The 21639-nt window shown below is 43.7% G+C and overlaps 1 protein-coding gene across 1 annotated transcript in view; it reads right to left on the bottom strand.

Moving 5' to 3' along the window:
* Positions 1-313: 313 nt before the first annotated feature.
* Positions 314-21639, bottom strand: part of Xdh (xanthine dehydrogenase) — a 79931-nt gene continuing 58605 nt past the window's right edge. Inside the window, exons 25-36 of the mRNA XM_004627375.2 lie at positions 14747-14938; positions 14407-14552; positions 13536-13617; positions 12697-12792; positions 11809-11937; positions 11139-11213; positions 9266-9318; positions 7376-7490; positions 6564-6629; positions 4665-4853; positions 3157-3333; positions 314-1923 (exon numbers count right to left, since the gene is read on the bottom strand). Coding sequence (XP_004627432.1) covers positions 1873-1923; positions 3157-3333; positions 4665-4853; positions 6564-6629; positions 7376-7490; positions 9266-9318; positions 11139-11213; positions 11809-11937; positions 12697-12792; positions 13536-13617; positions 14407-14552; positions 14747-14938 — 1371 coding nt within the window. The 3' untranslated portion in view covers positions 314-1872. The remainder of the gene's footprint in view (positions 1924-3156; positions 3334-4664; positions 4854-6563; positions 6630-7375; positions 7491-9265; positions 9319-11138; positions 11214-11808; positions 11938-12696; positions 12793-13535; positions 13618-14406; positions 14553-14746; positions 14939-21639) is intronic.

Raw genomic sequence — 21639 nt, 5'->3', positions numbered from 1 at the left:
ATATGTAGAATACTCCTAAGATTTTTTTTATTTAAAAGTGAAAAAAGAAAAAAACAATAAAAATGGTACAGAATTTCAAAACAAGGTGATAGGAAATTAACAAGGGTTATATTACATATAGTTATCTTCAAAGTAATTGCTCAGATTAGAAGATATAGGCACGTGAAATTGATTAAACAATATAAGCACTAACTGTTCCTTTCAATGAACCAATAGATCTCTCCCTTCCCCTCTCTCTCCCCCCTCCCTTTCTCTCTCTCTCATCTTTTTGAGACAGGGCCTCACTACACAGTTCAGGCTGGCCTTAAGCTCACTTTGTAGCCCAGGCTGGTCTCAAATTCTATCAGATCCTCCTGCTTCAGCCTCCCAAGTGCTGGGATTACAAGTTTGCACCGCCATGCCAGGCTCAAAGAATAGAAATTAGTACAATTATGTTAGCTATCTTGTGTGTAGATAGCTAGATAACTAGAGAGAGTGTTTTTTTTTTTTTTCAAGAAGGGAATTTTTAAAGAAACTGTGTGTCCATACATGTTTGGTGTGTGCTTTTTTTAGAAATGAAGGCTGGCTAAGATATGAAAGATACTACCATCACTTGGTGTGATCATGATGGTTGACAAGCAATCCTTACTGCCAACCAGCTGACAGTGTCACTTATTAGTGACACCAAGCATCACCTCTACATCCTTTCCACTGCCCTCCTTCCATGACCAGAACCACAGACTTTTTCTGGCAGGCTTGGTGTTGCAGACAGTGACAGCTCATGACAACATGACACTGCCCACTGCTATGCTGTGTGGAAGCCCCCTGTTGGAACAATGAAAGGGGACACTTGTCTGTCACCTGTTCTCTCAACCAGCAGCAGGCACTTGGGGGATTCTGAGCAGAGTACACTAGGACCAGGCCTTGCATAACAATCAGGGAGCCGAGTCTTTGACGGCTGCAGATCCCTTACATAACTGGAGTTTTCAGGTCATACATTTATAGACTTAGAGCGGAAGAAGATCTTAGAGATTAGCAACCCTTTCATTCTGCACTAAAACTACCCAGGAAGTGACAATGGCAGCCCAAGGTCACAGAGAGAACCGCGGTGAGAACGCAGGCTCCTTAATTCTTTTTCCTCTGGCTGATATTGATTTCAAAAGTATCATTCCTAGGTGAAAATTATTCTGCCTTCAAATGAAAAAGAGTCTTAAATCAGATATTTGAAATACACAGAAGGGACTGGGAAGGAATTTAACACAAGATAGGTAGTCAATAATAGAGGTGGCTGGATTTTTGTGTTATAGGGCAATTTTACTTTACGCAGTTTAACAAAATTGGATCCAATTAGTCTTGAATTTGTGTCATTCCTTATTCTCCCCGGTGACTCCAAGATGGCTAGTTTAATCTCATCCTTCAGCTTCATTGCAAAATGTTAATATAGATCTGAGGTTATAACACAAAATTCATCAGTGACCAAGGCACACAGACTCGGAGTAACTTTGGTTTAAGGTCTGAGAGGTTTGTAAGATTCCTCTTTGGAGGACAGACAGACACCACTAGCCCCTGAGGTTGTGTGAGCTAGCCGGCACCTGTGAGCACAGACAGGCACTCACCTAACCTGTGACAAAGGCATGATTAGACAAGACTTGAAATGCCTAAATATGAAATGCGTGTTGGTCACTTCGGCTGAGTTGTTCTGAATTTGCTCATCGTTGGGTTTGCAAATCATCTGTGATCAAAATATCCCAATGCATTCCTTTTTTCCAAATGTCTTTCTGATGAATCACAGCTTTGCCATCCTGCTCAGATCCATCTAGGTTTTTCAATTCACACTTCCTGCTCCACAGAAGTCCCACTGTGGTGCAAAAGCAGTCCACGGGTACTTTCTCTTCAGACCCTCAGAGACCAGGGTTTACAGTTCTCAGGTGTACCAGTGACACACTAGAAAAGAAAAATAGAGTTCTCATTGCCAGGGTCTTGTAATAGTGCCCCTCCCACCCTGTAACATACACGCCACCTCCCACAGCTGCCAACCACCATTTCAAGATCAAATCATTATACATCTCAGCCCCTGGGAATGCTCCGGGGAGAGATCCCTTAATTTGCTAGTCATTTATTTCCACGGAGCACTTTCCCTGTGGCAACCATTCTATTAGACTCAGGAGATACTATGATGAACAATTTGGAATTGGTTCTTTCTCATACACCACTAAGTCTCTAAAAAAGAGAAAGCAAAAGCACAACTGACACATAGAACCAGCTATTATGCAAATCCACTGTAAGGGTGTTAAAACATCGATATATTGTTAGATAGGAAAGAATTTTTGTTTTAAGTTGGAAGCTTCAGAAGGGCTACAGAAGAATGCCTACAAAGAGCTAGTCTTGCAATCTCTTCAAGCTTATGGGGAGGCCCAAGGGGGCTCAGGTAACTGGCAGTGCTAGGAGCTACGGAAGGTTCTGGGCTGTGGGAAGGCTGCACAGCCAAGAGAATGTCACTGTCCAGGAGCTCACACATGGTCTGAGTGCTTCCTGCCTCATAGTCAAGCTACTGGCAGAACCCAGTTCTGCTAGCCTAACAGAAGTTGTGGCCACAAAGGTAGTTAGGGAATTCGATGTGTACAGTGTCCATGTCGGTACAACTCAGAGGTGGACAGTCTTAGCATGTTCTTTTCCCAGGCACTGTCCACTAAAAGTGTCACCTGGTTCTGAAAAGCCTGCATAGTCTCCAAAGGTACCTGTGTGGTCCTAGCATCAGGGCCTGCCACATGGTAACCATAAGACAAATGTGTCTGATCTCATTATGTAATTCCCCATCTCTATCTCCATAATGCCTCACATACATATCAAAAAGAATCCCCAAATGCTAATGACTAATACCAAAGATTAGGCTCTTCCTGACTTTCATCTGTCATCTGAAGGCAGATGGGAAATGGCGAAATCAGAGGGGCGTGAATCCACTCCACACGTTCCTCCCATCCTTAGGGAGGCTCTGCACAAGCTACAGCTTTAAAGCAGTTCTCATTGTTCTGTTGCAGGTTCATTCACCTTGGTGCACCATGGCACACACCAAAGACAGACACTGACCCATGGCTTCCCATGTAGGAGAAAGCCTGCCACCTCTGCTTTCTGCAGAACCTTCCCCTGAAGGTTGCCAGCCAATGCCCAGCCTCCTACCAGGGTGGTGAACTGGTCCCCACAGGCGTTGCGGATCTTCTCAGGGGTGGCAGGGCTGTCGAGCCGGAAGAGCTGCTTGGCATTATAACCTGAGCGCTGGGCTCGAGCTGCACTGATGGCATCCTTGATGGCAAAGAAGATGGAGGCAGCCAGGAAGAGGGGCGGCTCCCCCACGGCCTGAAGGGACAGAGCAGCAGGCAGGGATCAGGCGGAGCTGTGACCCGACCTCCAGGTCTCCACCCAGACCTGCGAGGCAAGACCACAAGCCCACTCCAGAGCCCCAGTCAGCACCAACGGGACAACAGCAAACACACAGTCAAAATTAACAAGGGGCTGAGAACAATCAGGGTCCTAAATAACTAGACCCAGTGGGCATATTAGCTTTTGCTATGTAATTTTGTCTGATGACTTCATGTAAATATAAAATATAATAAGAGTTATGCTAAACAAGAGTGCTTGCCTAGTGCGCACAAGGCCCTGGCTTCGACCTCCAGCATTAGCTAGACACACACCCACAGGCACAGGTATGCTAAATACTTATATTTTTATACCAAAATATCTGACATGAGCTTTAACCCTTTCCTCTCAGTCATTGGCCTGGGGGAATAATCTGCTCATAACTCTGACACCAACGCTTTATAATTATGGCAGTTGCTAGAGCTGTAGGCACAAGGACAAATAAACATTAAAATATTTTCTAGCAGAACTTGATCCCCCCCCTCCACCCCCAGCACAGTTCAGAGACCATCTATACCAGAAACACTCGCAGTGTTTACTAAAATTACTGTCCCAGGGCTCTACTCCTCAAGCAGTTTCTTGGGGTGAGCTCCACTGAGGTGCATTTCAATAATGATCCAAGAGCCTGACGCATGGTGAGGTGTGAGAGCCAGCAGAGAGGGACCCGCCACACTGCAGAACCCCACCTGCTCACCCACAGGAAAGTAACCCATGAGATAAACAAAGAGGCACATCATCAGCTACCTTCCTTCAGGCGACTGCTTGCCTAGGACTATACTGATCAGCTAAATTAAGTTTAAGCTATTGTTTCCTACTTATTGGGGACAAGGAAGAAAACATCCAGGTGTGCTGATCAAGGCTTAAGGTTGAGTCTCAGCAGCTGAAGGAGATGGCAGGTGAGCGCAGAGACACAGCTCCCACTGGTGGTAAAGACACTGATTCTCAGAGGCTGTATCTGTAAAATCTCTGAGGACCAAGTCTTGGGGTTCAAGTCTGAGAGATGGGTGTAGGTCAGGACACATTAAAAAGTCCCTTTCAGTCTATGGAGAGGAGCCAACTTCAGACCATATTGAGATGGTGTCCTCAACCCAATTTAACTGCCCACACTCCCTGCTGCCCTTGACAAGGCCAGTGTCACCCTTATTCCTTCTTCAGGAAGAATCCCCTACAGATACACCAGGTGGGAGGCGGAAGACCCTCATCACCGACTGTGGCCCCAGCCCAGCCCAAAGCACAGATCAGAAGGCATCCCAGGCCCAGAGCAGGAGTACCTTGGACGCATAGATGGCTTTCTTGTTGGGGCAGTCACGCAGCAGGGACACCCTGAACTCCGTGGGAATGCTGCCGAAGGCAGGGATCTTGTAGGTGCTGGGACCACGGGTGTGCAGGCTCCCCTCGGGGGAATAGTGCAGCTCCTCCATGGTGAAGAGGCCAAGGCCTTGGACAAATGCCCCCTCCACCTACAGGACAGATGGGAACCATGACTGCCTGCCTCTCCCCCTCCCCAGGACGGACGCTGCTAGCCACAATGGTCACATCCCCAGCCCCTCCACAGTGGGGCCTGAATAGAAGCTAAAAAGCCTTCAAGTACTTGTCTGCCTCCTGCGCCAGCCCCCATGTGACCTAGCTGACCTTTCCTCAGATGGGACAGTTAAGGGCATCAGCCTGACCGGATTGAGAGACTACTAAAGAAGTGGCTGTGTCACAGGCAATGCATTCATTACTGCATCAATCCACTGACATTTGAAGCAGAATGTGGAGTTGGAAGGTGTGGCTCAGTTGAATGTAGGTCAGTGGGGTGTGCTTTGAGGGGTACCTCTCTCCTTGGCCCTCTTCTCTCTTTCTACTTTCTAGCCATGAGTCAACACATAAACCTTTCTTTTCCCCTCAAGGTTGTGTATGTCAGATATCTGATCCCAACTAAGACCCTGGGTTTTATCGCCAGTCCTGAAAGAACAACTCAACAAGCAGTTTTTGATTCAGGCAGAACAAAAGCATTGATGCTGAAGGTCACTTCCAGAACTTGTTGGCCATTCTAGGGTCACACAGTAGAAGGCCTCTGGGTAAATGCAGCTGTTTCTTCCATGTCACCCCTGGGAAATGGTGGCCAAAACTGAGCTTGTGGAAGGAGTTTCTTGGATGACAGCATCTATGAGGTTAACTGCCCACCTTGTTGAACTTTCACTCTTGCCTGTCCCCTGGGCGAAGCTGGCCCTGCTGTAGCTTAGTGATCTCTTCTCAGTGCCTGCTACACTGCACTGGCCTCCATGTCTGATCCCTATATCTTGGCTCCAAAGAGGATATGTGAGGCAGCTATGGGGGGTGCTGGACAGGCGTGGAGGAGGGGCCAGTTGTGAAGCCTCTTTGCATCCGGGTGCCTGGTACGGTACCTGCCCACAGAAGGGCCCCCCCCCCCAATAGCTAGCTGCTCAATGAAGACTGATCACTAGATTCCCACATCCTCAACAAGGGCCCACTTCTGAGAAATGGGATGCATATTATCTACCAGATGCTCACTACTTCAACTCTAGTTTCCTACGTCTGTCTTCTGTTTTACTGTCCAACAACCTAGTACTTTCCAAAAGTGACTTTCTCAGACACATCTCTTAATTCCTTCCAGTTTACCTTTTCAAATCTCACACACACACACACACACACACACACACACGCGGGTGCTGGTTCTCCCTATTCCTGACTTGACAGTATTTACTTCCTGGGAGATCAAAGCTGTCCTGGATGCAAGAGTAATGAGGTCAGTGACGATTCTTCAGACCTTCAACTCTACCATGTAGGCATCTTTCCCAAACTCAATCTCCACACCTTGCTGTGCTCATTTTCAAACCAGGTGTGTGCCCCTGTGTGTGTACATGTACATGCACACACACACACACACACACACATACCTAGTGTTCCACCATTCCTCATCTTGTTCTCTGGAGCACAAGTGCCTTTTCCAAGTTAAGTCATATTTATTTGCTTCCTGCCTTGAAGGTTGGGTGGACAATCATCCATCTAAATCCCACTCTAGAGGAGACTTCTTAACTACCAAGTTGTGACCTGCCTAGAAATAGCACTGGATAAACAGCCTGTGTGCTTGGCCACCTGGGGTGGAGACTTGGGACACACTGGCAGCCTATGATAGCATCACTCTGATCTTCTATGAGTCTCACCTGTCCAATATCAATGGCAGGGTTCAAACTGGAGCCAACATCCATGACGATGTCTGTGCGGAGATTCTAAAGTGGGTAACGAAACAGGAACAGTTTGAGAAGAATGAAATGTTTGGGATAGCATAGATGGGCCTCAGTGACCCTTAGACCAGCATCGCCCACCCCAACAGTACTTTTATAAGCAAGGAGCTCTGAGCACACTTAGGGAGAGACGTTGATGCTTCTACCATATCTTGACTGACAGGGTCACTACTGAAGTTTGAGGTCCTAGCAGCTAGTTGGGGACAGGAAGCAGCACTGATTTCTCAACAGTTAGAGTAAGTGCACACACATTTGTACTCAAGAAGAAAGGGCACATTCTCTCTCAGGGACTGAGGTTGTAAGCCCAAATCTCAGTAGATCATGTAGCAAAAGAATCTGTAAAATCTATTCCATGAGCTAAATCTGCTTTGTTCTCTGTTTTTGTGGGTAATGATTATATTATTAAATGGCTGAAAAAATTAAAAGGATATCCTGTGAGAAGGAAAAATCATCTGAATTTCAAATTTCAATGCTCATAAATAACATTTTATTAGAATGCAGTCACTCCTATTGTTATATATCATCAAGTGCACAGCTGAATGGTTGAGGCAGAGATTGTGTGGCCCGCTGAGCCTAAAACATGTGCTCTCTGCCTCTTTAGAGTATTTGCTTATCACAGATGTAAGGCATTATTTCCCAAACCAGAAAGCTTGTCTCTACTCTGAGGATCACAATTCACTTGTTTCTCTTCTCCTTTCCCCATTAGGACTCATGGTTTGTAAATTTCTTACCTTATGATCCCCTGTCAAGCAGTCAATTTCTACCTCAGAGCAAGCCACCCCGTAGCTGAAGTAGTGAAAGGGGTTCCCAGAGTTGCTGGCAGCATCATAGCCAAGGTTGGGGGTCCTGGGAGCAAAGTGGGAAGATGTGGCATGGGCCCTAGGATGAGCCCACCCCTCCCCTCCACGCACGTGGCTTCTCCCACCCAATCTCTAAGCCCTAGCCATTCTGCTGTCTCATTCGGCTGGTCTCTAAGAAAGTGCATGTGTTTTAAATATTGTGAACGTTTAATGAAACCCAGATGTTCTCAACTATTTTGTTTCACATCAGAATCATTCAGTATAGCTCTGTTTAGTTTAATATCAGGGTGCTGTCTTCTATAGCAGAAAGAGAGTTTTCAGTTTTGCTGGAGCTCCCAAAGAACATCAAATCACTCGGCAAAGGATCAACCAAGCCAGAATCCAAGGTTTTCAGAGCTGCAGCTCTGCCTGGGAGGGCGCGGGGGCTGTTCACACAGGTGCTCACCCTTGGTAAGGTGAATGCCAGCAGCATTAAGAGCTTGTGCTAGCCTGCATGCAGCCTTACGTAGTCACTGCCCCGACCGACCTCCCAACCCTTTCAAAGTTCAACAAGTTACCTGAGGAAAGTGTTTTTTGATAGAAATGCATGCTCCTCTGTATGTGTTTTCTTTTTCAATCCTCAGTATCTTATATAACTCCACTTTTGCATAAGTCATATTATGTGTACTGTGTTTTACGGACAAATACCCTATGAATACACCCACAATATAGTACACTATACCTATGTCATTTTATATATTACACAGAAGTAAATAGGAATGGATTATATAATCAGGCAAGATTGGGTGTGTTCAAGTTGGTATGGCTGTAGATGGATGATATAACCAGAATCCACACAGAAACAAAGCCAATACAAAGCTGGGGAAAAGACTTCTCCCAGGAAAGCTACAACCTTCTTTGACCTCTAAGCTCACCACATTCATCTAGATCCACCTGTGTAAAACCCTAGTTTTATGAGTTCCAAAAATGTAACAGAAACTTATGCAAAAACCTGCATTCATCTAGGTCTAGATTGGTCTAATATTATATAACTTGGAGATAAAAAGAAAAATGTTCCATCTAATATTATATGTAATATACAAGAGTATATGTTCATATACATTCACACATTCATGCAACACATTTTAAAGCAAGCATTGAGCTATTTTTCTAATCTATTGATCTGTGAGAGAAAAGATCCTAATTAAATTCCCAGAAATAGCTAAAATATCAACTGACAACAAGCATGACCATAGGCCAGGTGGACAGGGTTGCTAGCAATTCACATTGCTATTGAATCTGAAGGCTGCAGAAGCTGTGTGTTCCCTCCTGCATCTCATTACCAAAGTTCCACTGAACTCTGCATGTTCTAGCAAGGCCTCAGGCTCTCAGTCCTCCTCTAGCCCTTCTGCAGGAAAACCTGCGTAGAGAAATCTGAGGCCTGGTACAGAGGCACACGGGAGGTACAGCGATGCCTAGATTGAAGCAAAAGGTGCCCTGTATATTGCAGAATGCTGAAGCAGGAGGGGCAATTAGCCCAGTATATTTTAAGTGAGGAAGCTAATAACACAGTCCATTGTGAGATCAAAACTAGAACGTGGGTGTCCTGATAGGGCAGCTCCCACTTTTGCCTCCATGGCACACAGTTTGGAAATTCTACGTATCTAGAGCATCTTTAGGATGGTGAGAGTTTTGGTAGAAATACTCTCACTCTCTCTCTCTCTCTCTCTCTCTCTCTCTCTCTCTCTCTGAATGCTGGCAATATTCACAGTGGGCAGGACTGGGGATTTAGGATGACATTACAGTACATCCTGGGGTGGGCAGGAACGGGACCACACTTACTTATAAAATCCAGTAGCAGACAAGCTCACTCTGTCGAAGTAGGCAGCTGAGACCTGTGGAGAGGAAAAAGTCATCAGGGAGGAGAAAGCATGGTTTGCAGAAGTGCTGACCTCAACCTACGCTTTCAAGGGCTCTTCCTCTTCATTTTGGAAGCCAATCCCCTTATTCTTCTAGTGATGCCCACTCCCATAACTTCTCCTCACATTCTGTCTCCGCCATGGGGGATCCTCACCCTGGGCAGCCCACAGACACTAACCAGCCCTTTCCCGGCCCCTCAGGGTCCCCACATTCATATGGTTCCTCCACTATTTCTACCCCAATCTATGTCTTCCCTTGATGAATTGCACAGAATTAGCTCTTTAACAGCCCCTCCTTGGTGATTACTCCCTACTCTACCGTTGTGAAAGCAACTCTGGTTGTCCATCATGTTTAACATGATAACCTTGACATTTCTTACATAGTTTCCTAATAGTAAGATTTTCATCCATGTTTTCTTGAACTAGTCACTTTTATGATATGCCCTGCACTAGCACAACACTAAGACCTAAGCAGTTCTTGACATCCTTTTATCATCCTTGATATTCTTTGTATCACTGTCCATTACTAAGCCCTTTGCTTGGTACAAGATGCTAATTAGCACTTTGTAATTATGCTGTAAAATCTATGCAATTACTATGTCTTACAGATGAGAAAAGTAAGGCTTAGAGAAAACGATTCTGACCTAGGATCTGCACTAGGAATATAACATACGATATGATATGATAATATGGGTGTTGGGGAGTTTATCTTTTTACTGGAATCATCTGCTTACAAGGGATGCTGAACTACATCAAAATTTCCTGACAAGTCCATGGTAAATCAAAATCCGCCTGAATCAAGCCATATTCAAGCAGCACTCATGCATATGATGCCTATGAATATGGGAAGAAAAGTCCAGGTTGTGTGGAACACAGAAAGAGAAGAAGCTCTGGCGGAACTAGTATCTTTTCCTTGAGTCTGTTGAAGATTTGTGCCATGTGACCTGGTTCATAACCAGTCGTATTTTATATCCTATTATGCCCACTTCTCTCCCAGTGTTGAGGGGTGCTGAGCAGAGCTGTCATGGAATTTCTGCCTGTTAGAAGAACTATAGGAAAGGATAGGAGTCAGGGGTCAGGGAGCAAGAGGCAAGGGAGCAGGGAAAGAGAAACATGGAAGAGGAGGGGAGGAAAGAAGGCAAGGGAGGAGATCAAGGAAAAAGAAAGAGAAAAACAAAGGACAATGAGAGAGAGACTGGGTGGCTGCAACTTTCCTCTGAGGGCTTCTTGCTTGTAGGTATATGGTCTAGGATTCAGAGAAACTGGCTAACTCTTATAGAGAGTATTTGTTCTGTCATCCCTAAAATTGCAGTATTATAAGCTCTCGGGGAACATCTTTATCTTCTACATTTCATGGATGGCATCTCACCAGACCCAAATTCAAGAGTTGGGAGAGGTACAAGGGTAGCCTTCAGAAAGACAGAAATTTGAAGAACACAGCCCATTGAAACTTCTGGGCACATAGCATGGGATGGGGCCCAAGGGACTCAAGACGTCATGAGGCGCATGTTCTGCAGCCATGCCACCCTCTCAGGCTCAGGGAAGCCCACATCTCAATTTCTACAAGGCTGTCAAGATCACAGATGAACATTTTTCCTAATGTTACTTCCTTCAACTCAAAACCAAAGAGCAAGGTACCCAGCAAGGTCATGCTGGACCTGTCCCATGAAGCCACATAGACCACCCCAACTTCTCTGCATGTGTGATCATATCATTATTGCATATGCTTGTCAGAGCTGGGAGCTTCTATTGCTAATCTCTCATTTGCAAAAGTAGCTCAGATAGCTCAGACTTACCCAGTCTTCCCAGGAGCCATTGGGATTGCTTTTCTTGAAGGGTTCCAGCCTTTTCAAGAGGGTCTGACAAGCTTCCTAAAAAATCAACACACTAGACACATCAATGGCATCCTAAAGGCCAGGTGACACCCAAGGGTCTGGGTAAGACCACCTCCCAGCAATGCTGTGTTTTGCTGCCCTTCAAGAATGGCCAAGACCCATAGTGGGAGTCACAGAACTCTACAAAAAGGCCATCACTAGCCCTTGTCTGGACAACCCTTCCTGATCTGTCCTAGGCTCGCAGAGACAGAACTTCTGAGGGACCACCATGGAGGTGACTCTTCCATCAAATTCCTTGTTTCATTACCCCCCATGTGGGAGAGAAGGCTGGCCCCATAAGTGTCAACTACAGTCTTTTATCTTTATGACCAGTTCCAAGAACAGGGAGTGTGCCTTCCCAGAATCCCTGCTGTCCTTTTCTCACCTGCTGTATGCCCATTCCTGTTGGCTTTGACGGAAGTGATTATGCTTTCTGAATTCTATATGGTGCCATCTGGGGGAAAGCATCCTGCTTGTGCATAGCAGAAGCAAAGAGCCTAAGAGAATCCATTCCAGCCCCACCCCAGGGGGTTCTCCAGTCCTCAAGCCCTAAGCTGTCCCTCTACTGTACAGGTCCCTGGAAGTTCCTTACATAAATGGCCTGGCCATTGAGGTCAGCGCTGACAGAAGCAGCTGTGGGAGAGGTGTTGGGCACAGTGTTAGTGCTTGTCTCACTGATATAGATCTTGGAGACGGGAATTTTCAGCACTCTGCTGGCCACCTGCAAGAAGAGAAGACATTACCCTCAAGGGAAGAGATTATCACGGGGCTTAGCTGCCTTCCCCCCAAGACAAGGCTTGGGTTCACTGTCAGAGGCAAGAAAGTAATTCTGTAAGCTTTGAATCCTATTGATTTTGGATATTCTCACATCTGCTGAATTTGAAGGAACACAGAATAAAGTAGTTTTGTGGGATAAAAAAATGCTAAAACCCAAGGTGACTGAAAGTGTCTTTTTAAGATAAAACTGGCTCAAAAAAATAATTCCAACATATCCACTCCTTGGGAGCTGAGCAGGTGTGCCATCTCCCACCAGTTCCATGATCCTAGCCTCCCGCTGAAAATCTTGTGGGGTGTAGAAAGCCAGCTGCCTCCACATGCACATGGCCTGCCCACCCCACGCAGCATTGCAAAGCCTAGGACCAGGTAATGAAAGTGTGCCCTGTAATCACCTGGCCAATTCCATTGTATAGATAAGGGAAGTAGGGTCAAGAGGGGAGCAGACTTGCCTGAGGCCATGAGTGACTGAGACCCCAAGCTTGTTACTGTTTCTGCACATCCCACTTTTTTTTTTTTTTTTTTTTCCGGAACAAGGGATTGAACTCAGGCCGTTGCACTTGCCAGGGAAGCACTTATTTCACTGAGCTATCTCCCTGGCCCCTGCACATCCCACTTGTTTCGACAGTATATTCCTCCCCCGTCCTTCCCAACCCAATAAGCATTAGAGATCAGGAGGGGACCTCAAAGTCTGCAACCTTCTCACCTGGACCATCTTGGTGTGTAGGCCTTGGCCCATCTCAGTGCCCCCATGGGTCAGCAGCACAGAGCCATCGGTATAGATGTGAACCAGGGCCCCTGCCTATGGAAAGAGAAGGGTGCCAGAGACAAAGTTAAGTACGTCCTAACTTATTTTATAAAGTTTGGCATCAACAATATGAAACTCAGGCCAAAGAAAATCAGCAACAGTGGTCTGGATATTAACTCCAGACAAAAATTGTATAGTTAGGCTGGGGAGATAGCTTGGTAGTCTAAGCACTTGCCTGGCAAGCACAAGGACCTTGGTTTGATTCCCAATACTGCATGCCATGCCAGCCATTGAAACTGGGTGTGGTGGTACATGCCTATAATCCCAGTACTGGGGAGGCTGAGATAGGAGGATCTCTATGAGTCTGAACTACATAGTGAGAACCTATACTAAATAAATAAGTAAATCTTTTTTTTAAAATTTGTTTTAAAAGTTGTGTGGTTCAATTGTAATTGATTCATCACATAGCCCTTCAGGAATTTGCAAAACACTTTCATATTGTTCTCTCTGTGCCTTATGCTTGGAGAAAAGTAGGTCATTTATCTTTGTCTTCATTGTATCCATAAAGAAATAGGATGAGAAAGGTGTAGTTGCTGGGTACAGTCCTACAGTCAGGCAGGCTGAGAACTAAAGGTTGACTCCAGAGCTCCAGGTCTAAAAGTCCAGGAACATACTGCACAAAGGTTCAGGGTAGTTCAGCTTAAATTTCAATAGCAAAAAGAAAGTAGGATTTCCCATAATACTGGAAGCTGGGATCTGAGTTCAGTGGAGATGGATAAAACAGATAAAGCAATTACCTGATTGAGAAAAGGAATAGAAAAGCTTATGCCAAACTTGGTTGGGATGATACACAGTCCTCTCTTTTTCCAACAATTCTCCCTGGAGTAAAAGAAAAAGAACAGAAATTCTTGCAAACTTTTCTCCACCTAGCTATATGAGATTAGATATGCTTTCTGTCAACATCTGTACACCAAATCACCAAATTGGGACAGGACATGCTTGGGCCCATCGATACAGTCACTGCCGCAACTGAATTGTGTCCCAGTCATGTAGACAAAAAGGAAAGAGGTAGAAATCTGGGCTCTGGTTCCCCAAGTGCAGCTGTAGCAGAGCTCATTCATGGAATACTGAATTCATGTCACCATCCCCACAGTACCTGAGAACTTGCGTCTGTGTGCCTAATGACCTTGGGCTGTCCTTGTCCCAGGGAGAAAGGCAACAATGCCTTCTCTCTGTTTTATGTCTGAGTAGCTCTATGAAGAAGACAAGTGGCGATATAATAGTCCCTACTGTGCAGAGGATGAGACCTAGACCTATTCCAGGGAGAGGGAATTTTGCCAAGGCCCAATTTATAGGTTATTGTCAAAGGCAAGCACCATAACTCTGGGGTCTGTGTTCTCAGTGACATGCTGTTTCCAAAAGGCACATGAATATGTAAAGCTGAACCATAGTGGATGGGGCTGTGGGGTTGCGGGCAGGCTGGAGCTTGCCTGGCCCTGGCTGAAGATCATTACGAGGCCGTAAAAGGTCGTAAAGGGGTGGCTATCTTGAGTTGCCAAATCCAAGTCTCATAACTTGCCCACTAAACTGTCAACTTTGTATTTGGGCCTCAGCAGAAAGCCATCCAACCCAAGCCCAGAACATCAGACTCCTCAGTCCCGCGCTTACTTGTTGAACTTGTCGACCTCCACCCTCCGGGCGTGATACTGAGAGCTCGCTATGCACTCATCCCAACACCTGGGCAAGGTGAACATCTCAAGCTTCTGATTGAAGTGTGTCAGGTCCCCTTCTTTGTACATGTTGTTCCTTCTCACCTTTCCAAAAAGAGAGACACTGAGGCGATGTTGGGAGCAGAGGACTGGGAATGGGAAAGTGGACAACCTTAAATTAAGCTTCCAGCCTCCTCAGCAGCCCCTACTCACCTTTGATCCCATAAGAGATACAAAGCCACTGGGCTGCCAGTGTACACTACCCCACTCTGACTCATGTCCCCAAATTCCCAGCTTACTTCCTCTGGAGGCAGCCCACAGGTCACTGCGACTTCACTCATCCAATACTCAGCAATGAGCATCGCTTGGGGCCCCCCAAAGCCCCGAAAGGCTGTATTAGAGGACAGATTGGTCTTGCACAGCCGCCCAGTGCCCCGGATGTTAGGTATTCTGTAGGCATTGTCCATGTGGAATAGAGCTCGGTCCATTATCTGAATCAGAGGAAATCAAAATGGAAGAGAACAATGCATTAATTTCATTGGTTTCTCAAAGAGGGGCTACAAGGATAGCCAATATTTTGGCCCTAGCCCTTCAAGGTCAGTGAGGACTCAGGATATAGGAGAACCTGTGCTTGGACATCTTGTAATTCAGTGGTGTCCCAAATTTTCTGATCAAGGAGATTATGGGGCCACAGAGGAAAGTGATTGATGATATATAGTGTGCCTAAGGAGAGTCACCTAGAGAGAAAAAATTCTCTCAGGCTTTCACAGAGAGTAAATTGATCAAGCAATGGCTGTGACTCATCCACATAGCTGACACTGACAAAAGATGTGCAAGGTGCTATACATGGTTTCAGGGTAAATCCTGAGGGGATTTGACTGGCCTTGTTGAATACAAAAGTTACATTTTTAGTTACATAGGTCTTGCTTTAACTTAGTCTTAACCATCCAGCAGAAAAAACTACAAGGTATAAAGAGTAAAGCCATATTAATATGTTCAGCTGTAAAAGGCTCAAGTCAACAACTTCAGACAATTGCCAGTTCTGCTGATAACCCACTACTATTATGGACTATTAGACTGTATTGGGTTACTTTGCTGAATTCAAGTACCTACAATATTTGAACTGGCATCAAATATGAAAAGGTCCTTTAAAGACTTCTCCAAATACAGCTTCTCTAACAATAATGGAACACCCATCTCTGACAAAACAAAAAAGGGGGATATAAATAAAGGACCATTTTATAGTGAAAAAAAAATATATATATAAAATAGGATAATATAAAGCTACCTTCTTTTAGTTCAATGAGAAGAAAGGTTTGTACTAATACTGTTTAGACAAGATGTGTCTGCATCTTGTCCTTTGATTAGCTACTATGAAGACAACAATATGCAATGTATTAATTATTGCAACTGTCCAACTAACCTGTTTTGAAACTGTTTCATTGCTTTTTCATTAAAATTAATAAAAAAATTTTAAAATTTTCATTGGTTTCTCAAAACAGGTCCACCGTGGGCTGCACTCCTGCCTGCCTTTCCCATCCCACTGTCAAGGGCTCTTTTCCAAGTCCCAGCGGCCCCTCCTCCCCTGGGCAGTGATCCATTTTCATGGTTCCACTTCATCTACATAATAAAATCTTTGCACTGCCCCTTCTATGGGGAAACCCCACCTAGGCCCTCTCTTGCCTCTTTAAAAAAAAAGCTGACATATTAATAGCTGAGTCTAAAATTTTTATTTTAATGAATTTTACTAATTGTAAATGTGTTCCTATTTCCATTAAAGTTGTACTGTAAATAGTAAAGAGTCAAATTCCTCAGCAAGTCGTGAATGAAAGCAGCACCACTCTTCTTTCCCTCCTTCCACTCTCTAGCAGCAACCCCTTAATCCTCGTAGCTTTCAGGTGAGCCTCCACATCTCTAAATAATGCTTCCATATTGCCCCATGTCCGCTTTTCCAGTTGCAGACCTTTATATTGTCTTCCCCCAATGAAAAAGAGGGTATCATTCCTACCTACTACTCTTTCCTCACATACATATCAACTTCCCATCCCCCAGCATATTTGCATTTTGATCTCATCAAGAGTTCAATATCATAGTTCTGTAAATGCAACAGCAAACCCACGCAGTTGCGCTACTGTCTCTCTTGATAGAACTTTTTCACTCTGAAGTTTACCACTGACTTAATTTTTTGTTCATCTTCTACGTACTTATTATTAAACTAATTTAAAAGCTTTCCCTCGTGCTAAAAGTCCACTCTCACTCTGTTCAGTCGCATTATATCTTGCATCAGTTTCAATGCTTAGAAGAGATCGTGACTGGAGCCGTCCGGCCCACTTCGCATCGAGCTGGCTGCCCACCCAGCCTGCCAGTCAGCTCTCCGGGGTTTCTCAGGCACTCGTCTGCGAATCCCATTCCCGCTTTCTGTACTGAGTCTGCAGTCTCTGGACCCCATGCCTTTCCTCACGTTAGTCTTACTCTCACATGTGTTTTGGTACATTCTTTAACATCTTCCTAAGAAAGAAGCCATAAAACACTTTGGACACCTGGCATGTCTGAAATGTCTGTATCGTACCCTCTTTCTTGACTGATAATTTGGCCGTACAGAGCGAGAATTCTAGGTTGAAACCAGTTTTCGTTCCTCTCTGCATTCTGAAGGTACTTTACTAATATATTCTAACACCCAAAAACTGAGAAGAATCTGTTAATTCTTTTCCAATTCTCAGAAAGAGTAGTTTGAACTTTCCTGAAAACTGTAAAATCTCTTTGTCCCCAAAGAGATTACATTTAGAAAATGTGAGTTTTCTTAGTTTCAGTAATACAACTTAATATAGATTTATTTCCCTTATTGTGGTGGCGGTCATTGGATGGGATTTTTTTAAACTCAAAATTTGTGTTAATTTCTTTGGGGACACTTAATTGTTTTCTTTCTTTTTTTTTTTTTTTTTTTTTTGAGGGGGTTGAGACATCTCACTATGCAATCCATGAGGTCCTCACAATGATCCTCCTGACTCAGTCTCCTGACTCAGTGCTAGGATTATAGCCATGCACCATCACCCTGGCCCCTTGATTTATTTAATAGCTTCTTTCTGGGTTTTGTTTTTTCATTCCTTATTTATGAAACTTCTGTTATTCAAACCTCCTAAACTGATCCTCAGATGTTTCTTTCCTATTTTTCCACAGTGTTATTTTGGGAAGATTCCTCAAGGTTCCTTCAGTCCTCTTTGTAGTCTTAGTTCACAAGAGCTCATTTTTAGTCTTTGATTGTTTTGTCTTTATAGCATTCTGTCCTCCCTCAAAGCTGTAACACCTAATTTCTCTGAGAAGATAAATGGTCGCTTTCATTGTTTTTGCTGGTTTCATTTTAGATGTACTCTGCCTCCCCGTGTGCAATCTCTTTCCCACAAATTGATTTATGTGTCTTTAATCATTTTGGCCTTAGTCATCCTAGGTAACTTGTTCTACATCTCAATTAAGTGCATTTTGCTCTCCCTTGCAACTTTGTCAACTTATACTTCTATTTCCCTTTTTTTAAATCTATCTCCCATGTCACATTACGGATTTATTGAGGCAGATATGAATGCCATATTCTTTGTGTTGCCACCCCAGGCACTCAAGCGGCATTGACAGGATGGAATTAAAACTCTTGTAAGACCTTTGGGAACAAGCACTGCATGATTTTCATTCCAAAAACTACATGTTACACATGGTGAGAACACTAGAATTATTTCCCTTTTTTGAGCAATTAACACTAGACCGAAATGTAAAGTTCTATAGTTGAGCCAATTAAATGTTCCCTAGCAGAGAGGGATGGCATCTGAAGGATATAACAGGAAACTTCTGCTTTTCATGAAATGTGTTACTAAAAAAAGAAAAAAGGAATCTGTATGTATATAATACATAACTAGTATGATTAAGAAATTAAGATTTAACAAGTTTTTAAAACATTATCCAGGTAAACTTGTTGCTGGGACCACAAGAAGGAGGAGAGTACAACTTCCCTTCTGACCTTAAACTAGTCATTTTTAATGGGATTGAATAAGTGTCCGCTGAGACTAAGTGTGAAAACCCACAGCAACCACCTTTGGCATCTCTTGAGGTTCTATCCTGGAAGAAATACAACATTAATGTATAGTATGGGGACGTCCTCCTCCATGCTTTTAATAAGTACCGCTAAAAATCTGGATTTGTATGTGATAATTTCAAATCTACCATAGCACAAGAGTATTCTGAAAAAGAAAGAGAAAAGGCAGACTCCTAGGCCTCACGACAGGAAGATTGACAATGAATCCTGAGGTTTTCTTTTTGACTTCTATATCCCAAACTTGGAGCAAAAATAGGCCATCCAGAAATACCAGGGATCAAGAAGCTCAACCTGTCTCACAAGTCCTTGTCTCTCTACCCAGAGGACAAGGAAAGGGCAGCCTAGCAGAATGGAAAGCTTTTATCTAGTAACTGACCTAATCCAGCCAAACACTATAGAAAAAAAAATTGTGGGGTCCCTTTCCTACCCAAGGCTTTAAAAGCTCAGTGTAAGTTTAGACGCTCACATTCGTTGGCTGCAATGGGACACTCTAACACCTTCACCGGTGGTATCAAGGAAGGTTAGGGAGGAAGGTGGGACTTTAAGTCTGGGTAGCCAATAAGAAAGCCCTGGGACATCCTGTGGAGTCACTGGAGAACACATGAGTGGATTTCCATCCCACCCAGAAGTACAGACACAGTGTTCTTCCTTCCTTCCCTGCTGGGTCACATCAAAGGAAGCCTAAAGAGTTAAAGTTTTAGGCTGAGTAGATAGCTCGGTGATCTAAGCACTCCCCTGGAAAGCACAAAAACCTGGGTTCGATCCCCAGTACCAAATGACATGTTGGCCACTGAGTCTGGGCATGGTGGCACATGCCTGTAATCCCAACACTGGGGAGGCTGAGACAGGAGGATCACTGTGAGTCAGCATGAGATCTTGTACCAAATAAATAAAAGATTGTTTTTAAGTGAATTAAAGCTTTCACCACAGTTGGTGATAAAGAGTCCACCATGATGTCAAAGGAGAGCATGACAAATTAAGAGCCCCACCCTGTCCAGTAGTAAGAAGGAGCTGCCCCCACTCCCGGTGTCAACAAGGTCAGCGCCATTTCCATCTCAGCCCTGGGTGGTGGCACCCACCTCCATTTCCCCTTGCGAAGCAGTGTCATAAAAAGCCAGTTAAAGTAGAACGTTTAAATAGTATCCAAATTCTCAGATCATCATCATCATTATTACCATTATCTATATATTGAAAATCCAGATTTTTTTCCAGATTTCAATGGAAAAAAAAAACTTATAACAAGAGACAGGAAGATCTCAAATTGAGTAATAATAGGTGCCAGCACTGAGGAGATAAAGCTGTTAAAATTTTGAGAGCAGTTTTAAGAGAGCCCTAAGAGGAATGTTTCTATGATCAATTATGCATGCTTGACACAAACAAAAAACCCTACAAAGCCTTAGAAGGTGAACAGTCTCCACAAAAAAGCAAATGGTATAAAGAACAACCAAACTGACATTTTAGAGCTAAAAGTGTAATAACCAAAAAAAAATACCACATCGGATGCATTATATAGCAGAGGAGAGGGGACACAGGAAGGAATTAGTAGACTGAAGCGTAAGGTAATATGCATTACTCAATCTAAACTACGCTGACAAAGTAAGGTCAAAAAAAACTGTTAACAGAGCTCCATGAGACTACAACAAAAAACTACAATTCACATCATTGGAGTTCTGAAAGGAAGAGAGGAAAAGAGAGGGGCTTAAGGAGCACTCCAGAGGCAATAGTGAAAACTTCCCAAAATTTCAAAAGCTACAAATTCAAGATTCTGAATGAGTTTCAAACAGAATAAATCTAAAGAAACACATGACACCATATATACTATTTAAATTTCTGAAAATGGGCCTGGGAAGATAGCTTGGTAGTCTAAGCACCTGCTTGACAAGCATAACATCCCAGAGTACCATCCTGGTACCGCATGCCCTGCCAGCCCCAGAACCCCGGCTGCACTCTGATACCCCACAAAACCAGGTGTGGTGGCTCACGCCTGTAATCCCAGGAAGCTGAGACAAGAGGATCACTATGAGTCCAAACTGTGTAGCAAGACCCTGTACTAAATAAATAAATAAATAAAATCTGAAAACTAGAAGAGAGAAAAATATTAAAAGCAGCCAGAGAAAGTGATACCCTGTCTTTAGGGGACAACTGATCAGAATAAAAACAAATTTCTCATCAGAAACTGGAAAGCTAGAGGAGGTACCTCGGTCTTTCATGCACTAAAAGAAAAGAACTCTTAACTCCAAACTAATAACATTTGGCTCCAGCCAACCTGTAATAAAAGAATGGCTAAAAGAATTTCTCTAAATAAGAAGAAAAGGATAAAAGAATGAGACTTAGAATACCAGAAGGAAGGAAAAGGGTTAGCAAAAATTGGGGTAATAGGGGTCTTTCTTCCCTTTAGTTTTCAAAATTATTATTGATAAATGTAACAAAAGTCATAATTATCATAACACTGCCTTGTGCAGTTCCAGATATACGTAAGGAAAACATTTTAAATTAAACTAATATAAATAGGGGAGGGCAAAGAGAGAAAAAATTCTATATTTCACTAAAAGTAGTGAAATGACAACCCACACAGATTGTGCTCAGTTGTGTAGATTAAATATAATATCTTGAGCAACCAACAAGAAGGTTAAATAATATTTTGAAAAACATTGAGATAAATAAACACTGTTCAAGTAATCCACAGAAAGATGAAAACATAGGGAATAAAAAGTAGAGAAAAGAAATAGAAAACAAAAAAATAAAATAAAGTGATAGATTTATGACCTAATTTATGAATATTTATTATTAATTATATATAGTATAAATACAATTATATATAGTATAAGTAGATTAAAAATGAAAACATGACCCAACTATACTGTCTTCAAGAAAATCATTTCAGGGTCCGGCCCTTAGCTCAGTTGTTTAAGTGGCTGCTTCAACAAAGCAGTCAGCCTCAGGTTGCTGTGGTTCGATCCCCACAACTCCAGGCAGCCAAACATGCCCTGAATGCATTCTGAGCCAGCGGGGGGTGGGCGGGAATCCTTCTGCCATTTTGGGGCCAGGGAGATGGCTCAGTGGAATAAGTGCTTCCCTGGCAAGTGCAAGGGTCTGAGTTCAATCCCCAGTTCC

This window comes from Octodon degus, unplaced genomic scaffold (genome assembly GCF_000260255.1).
Source record: "Octodon degus isolate 3935 unplaced genomic scaffold, OctDeg1.0 scaffold00019, whole genome shotgun sequence".
Classification (NCBI taxonomy): Eukaryota; Metazoa; Chordata; class Mammalia; order Rodentia; family Octodontidae; genus Octodon; species Octodon degus.
Note: the sequence above shows the minus strand (reverse complement) of the source record. Positions and strands in the feature narration are given on the sequence as shown.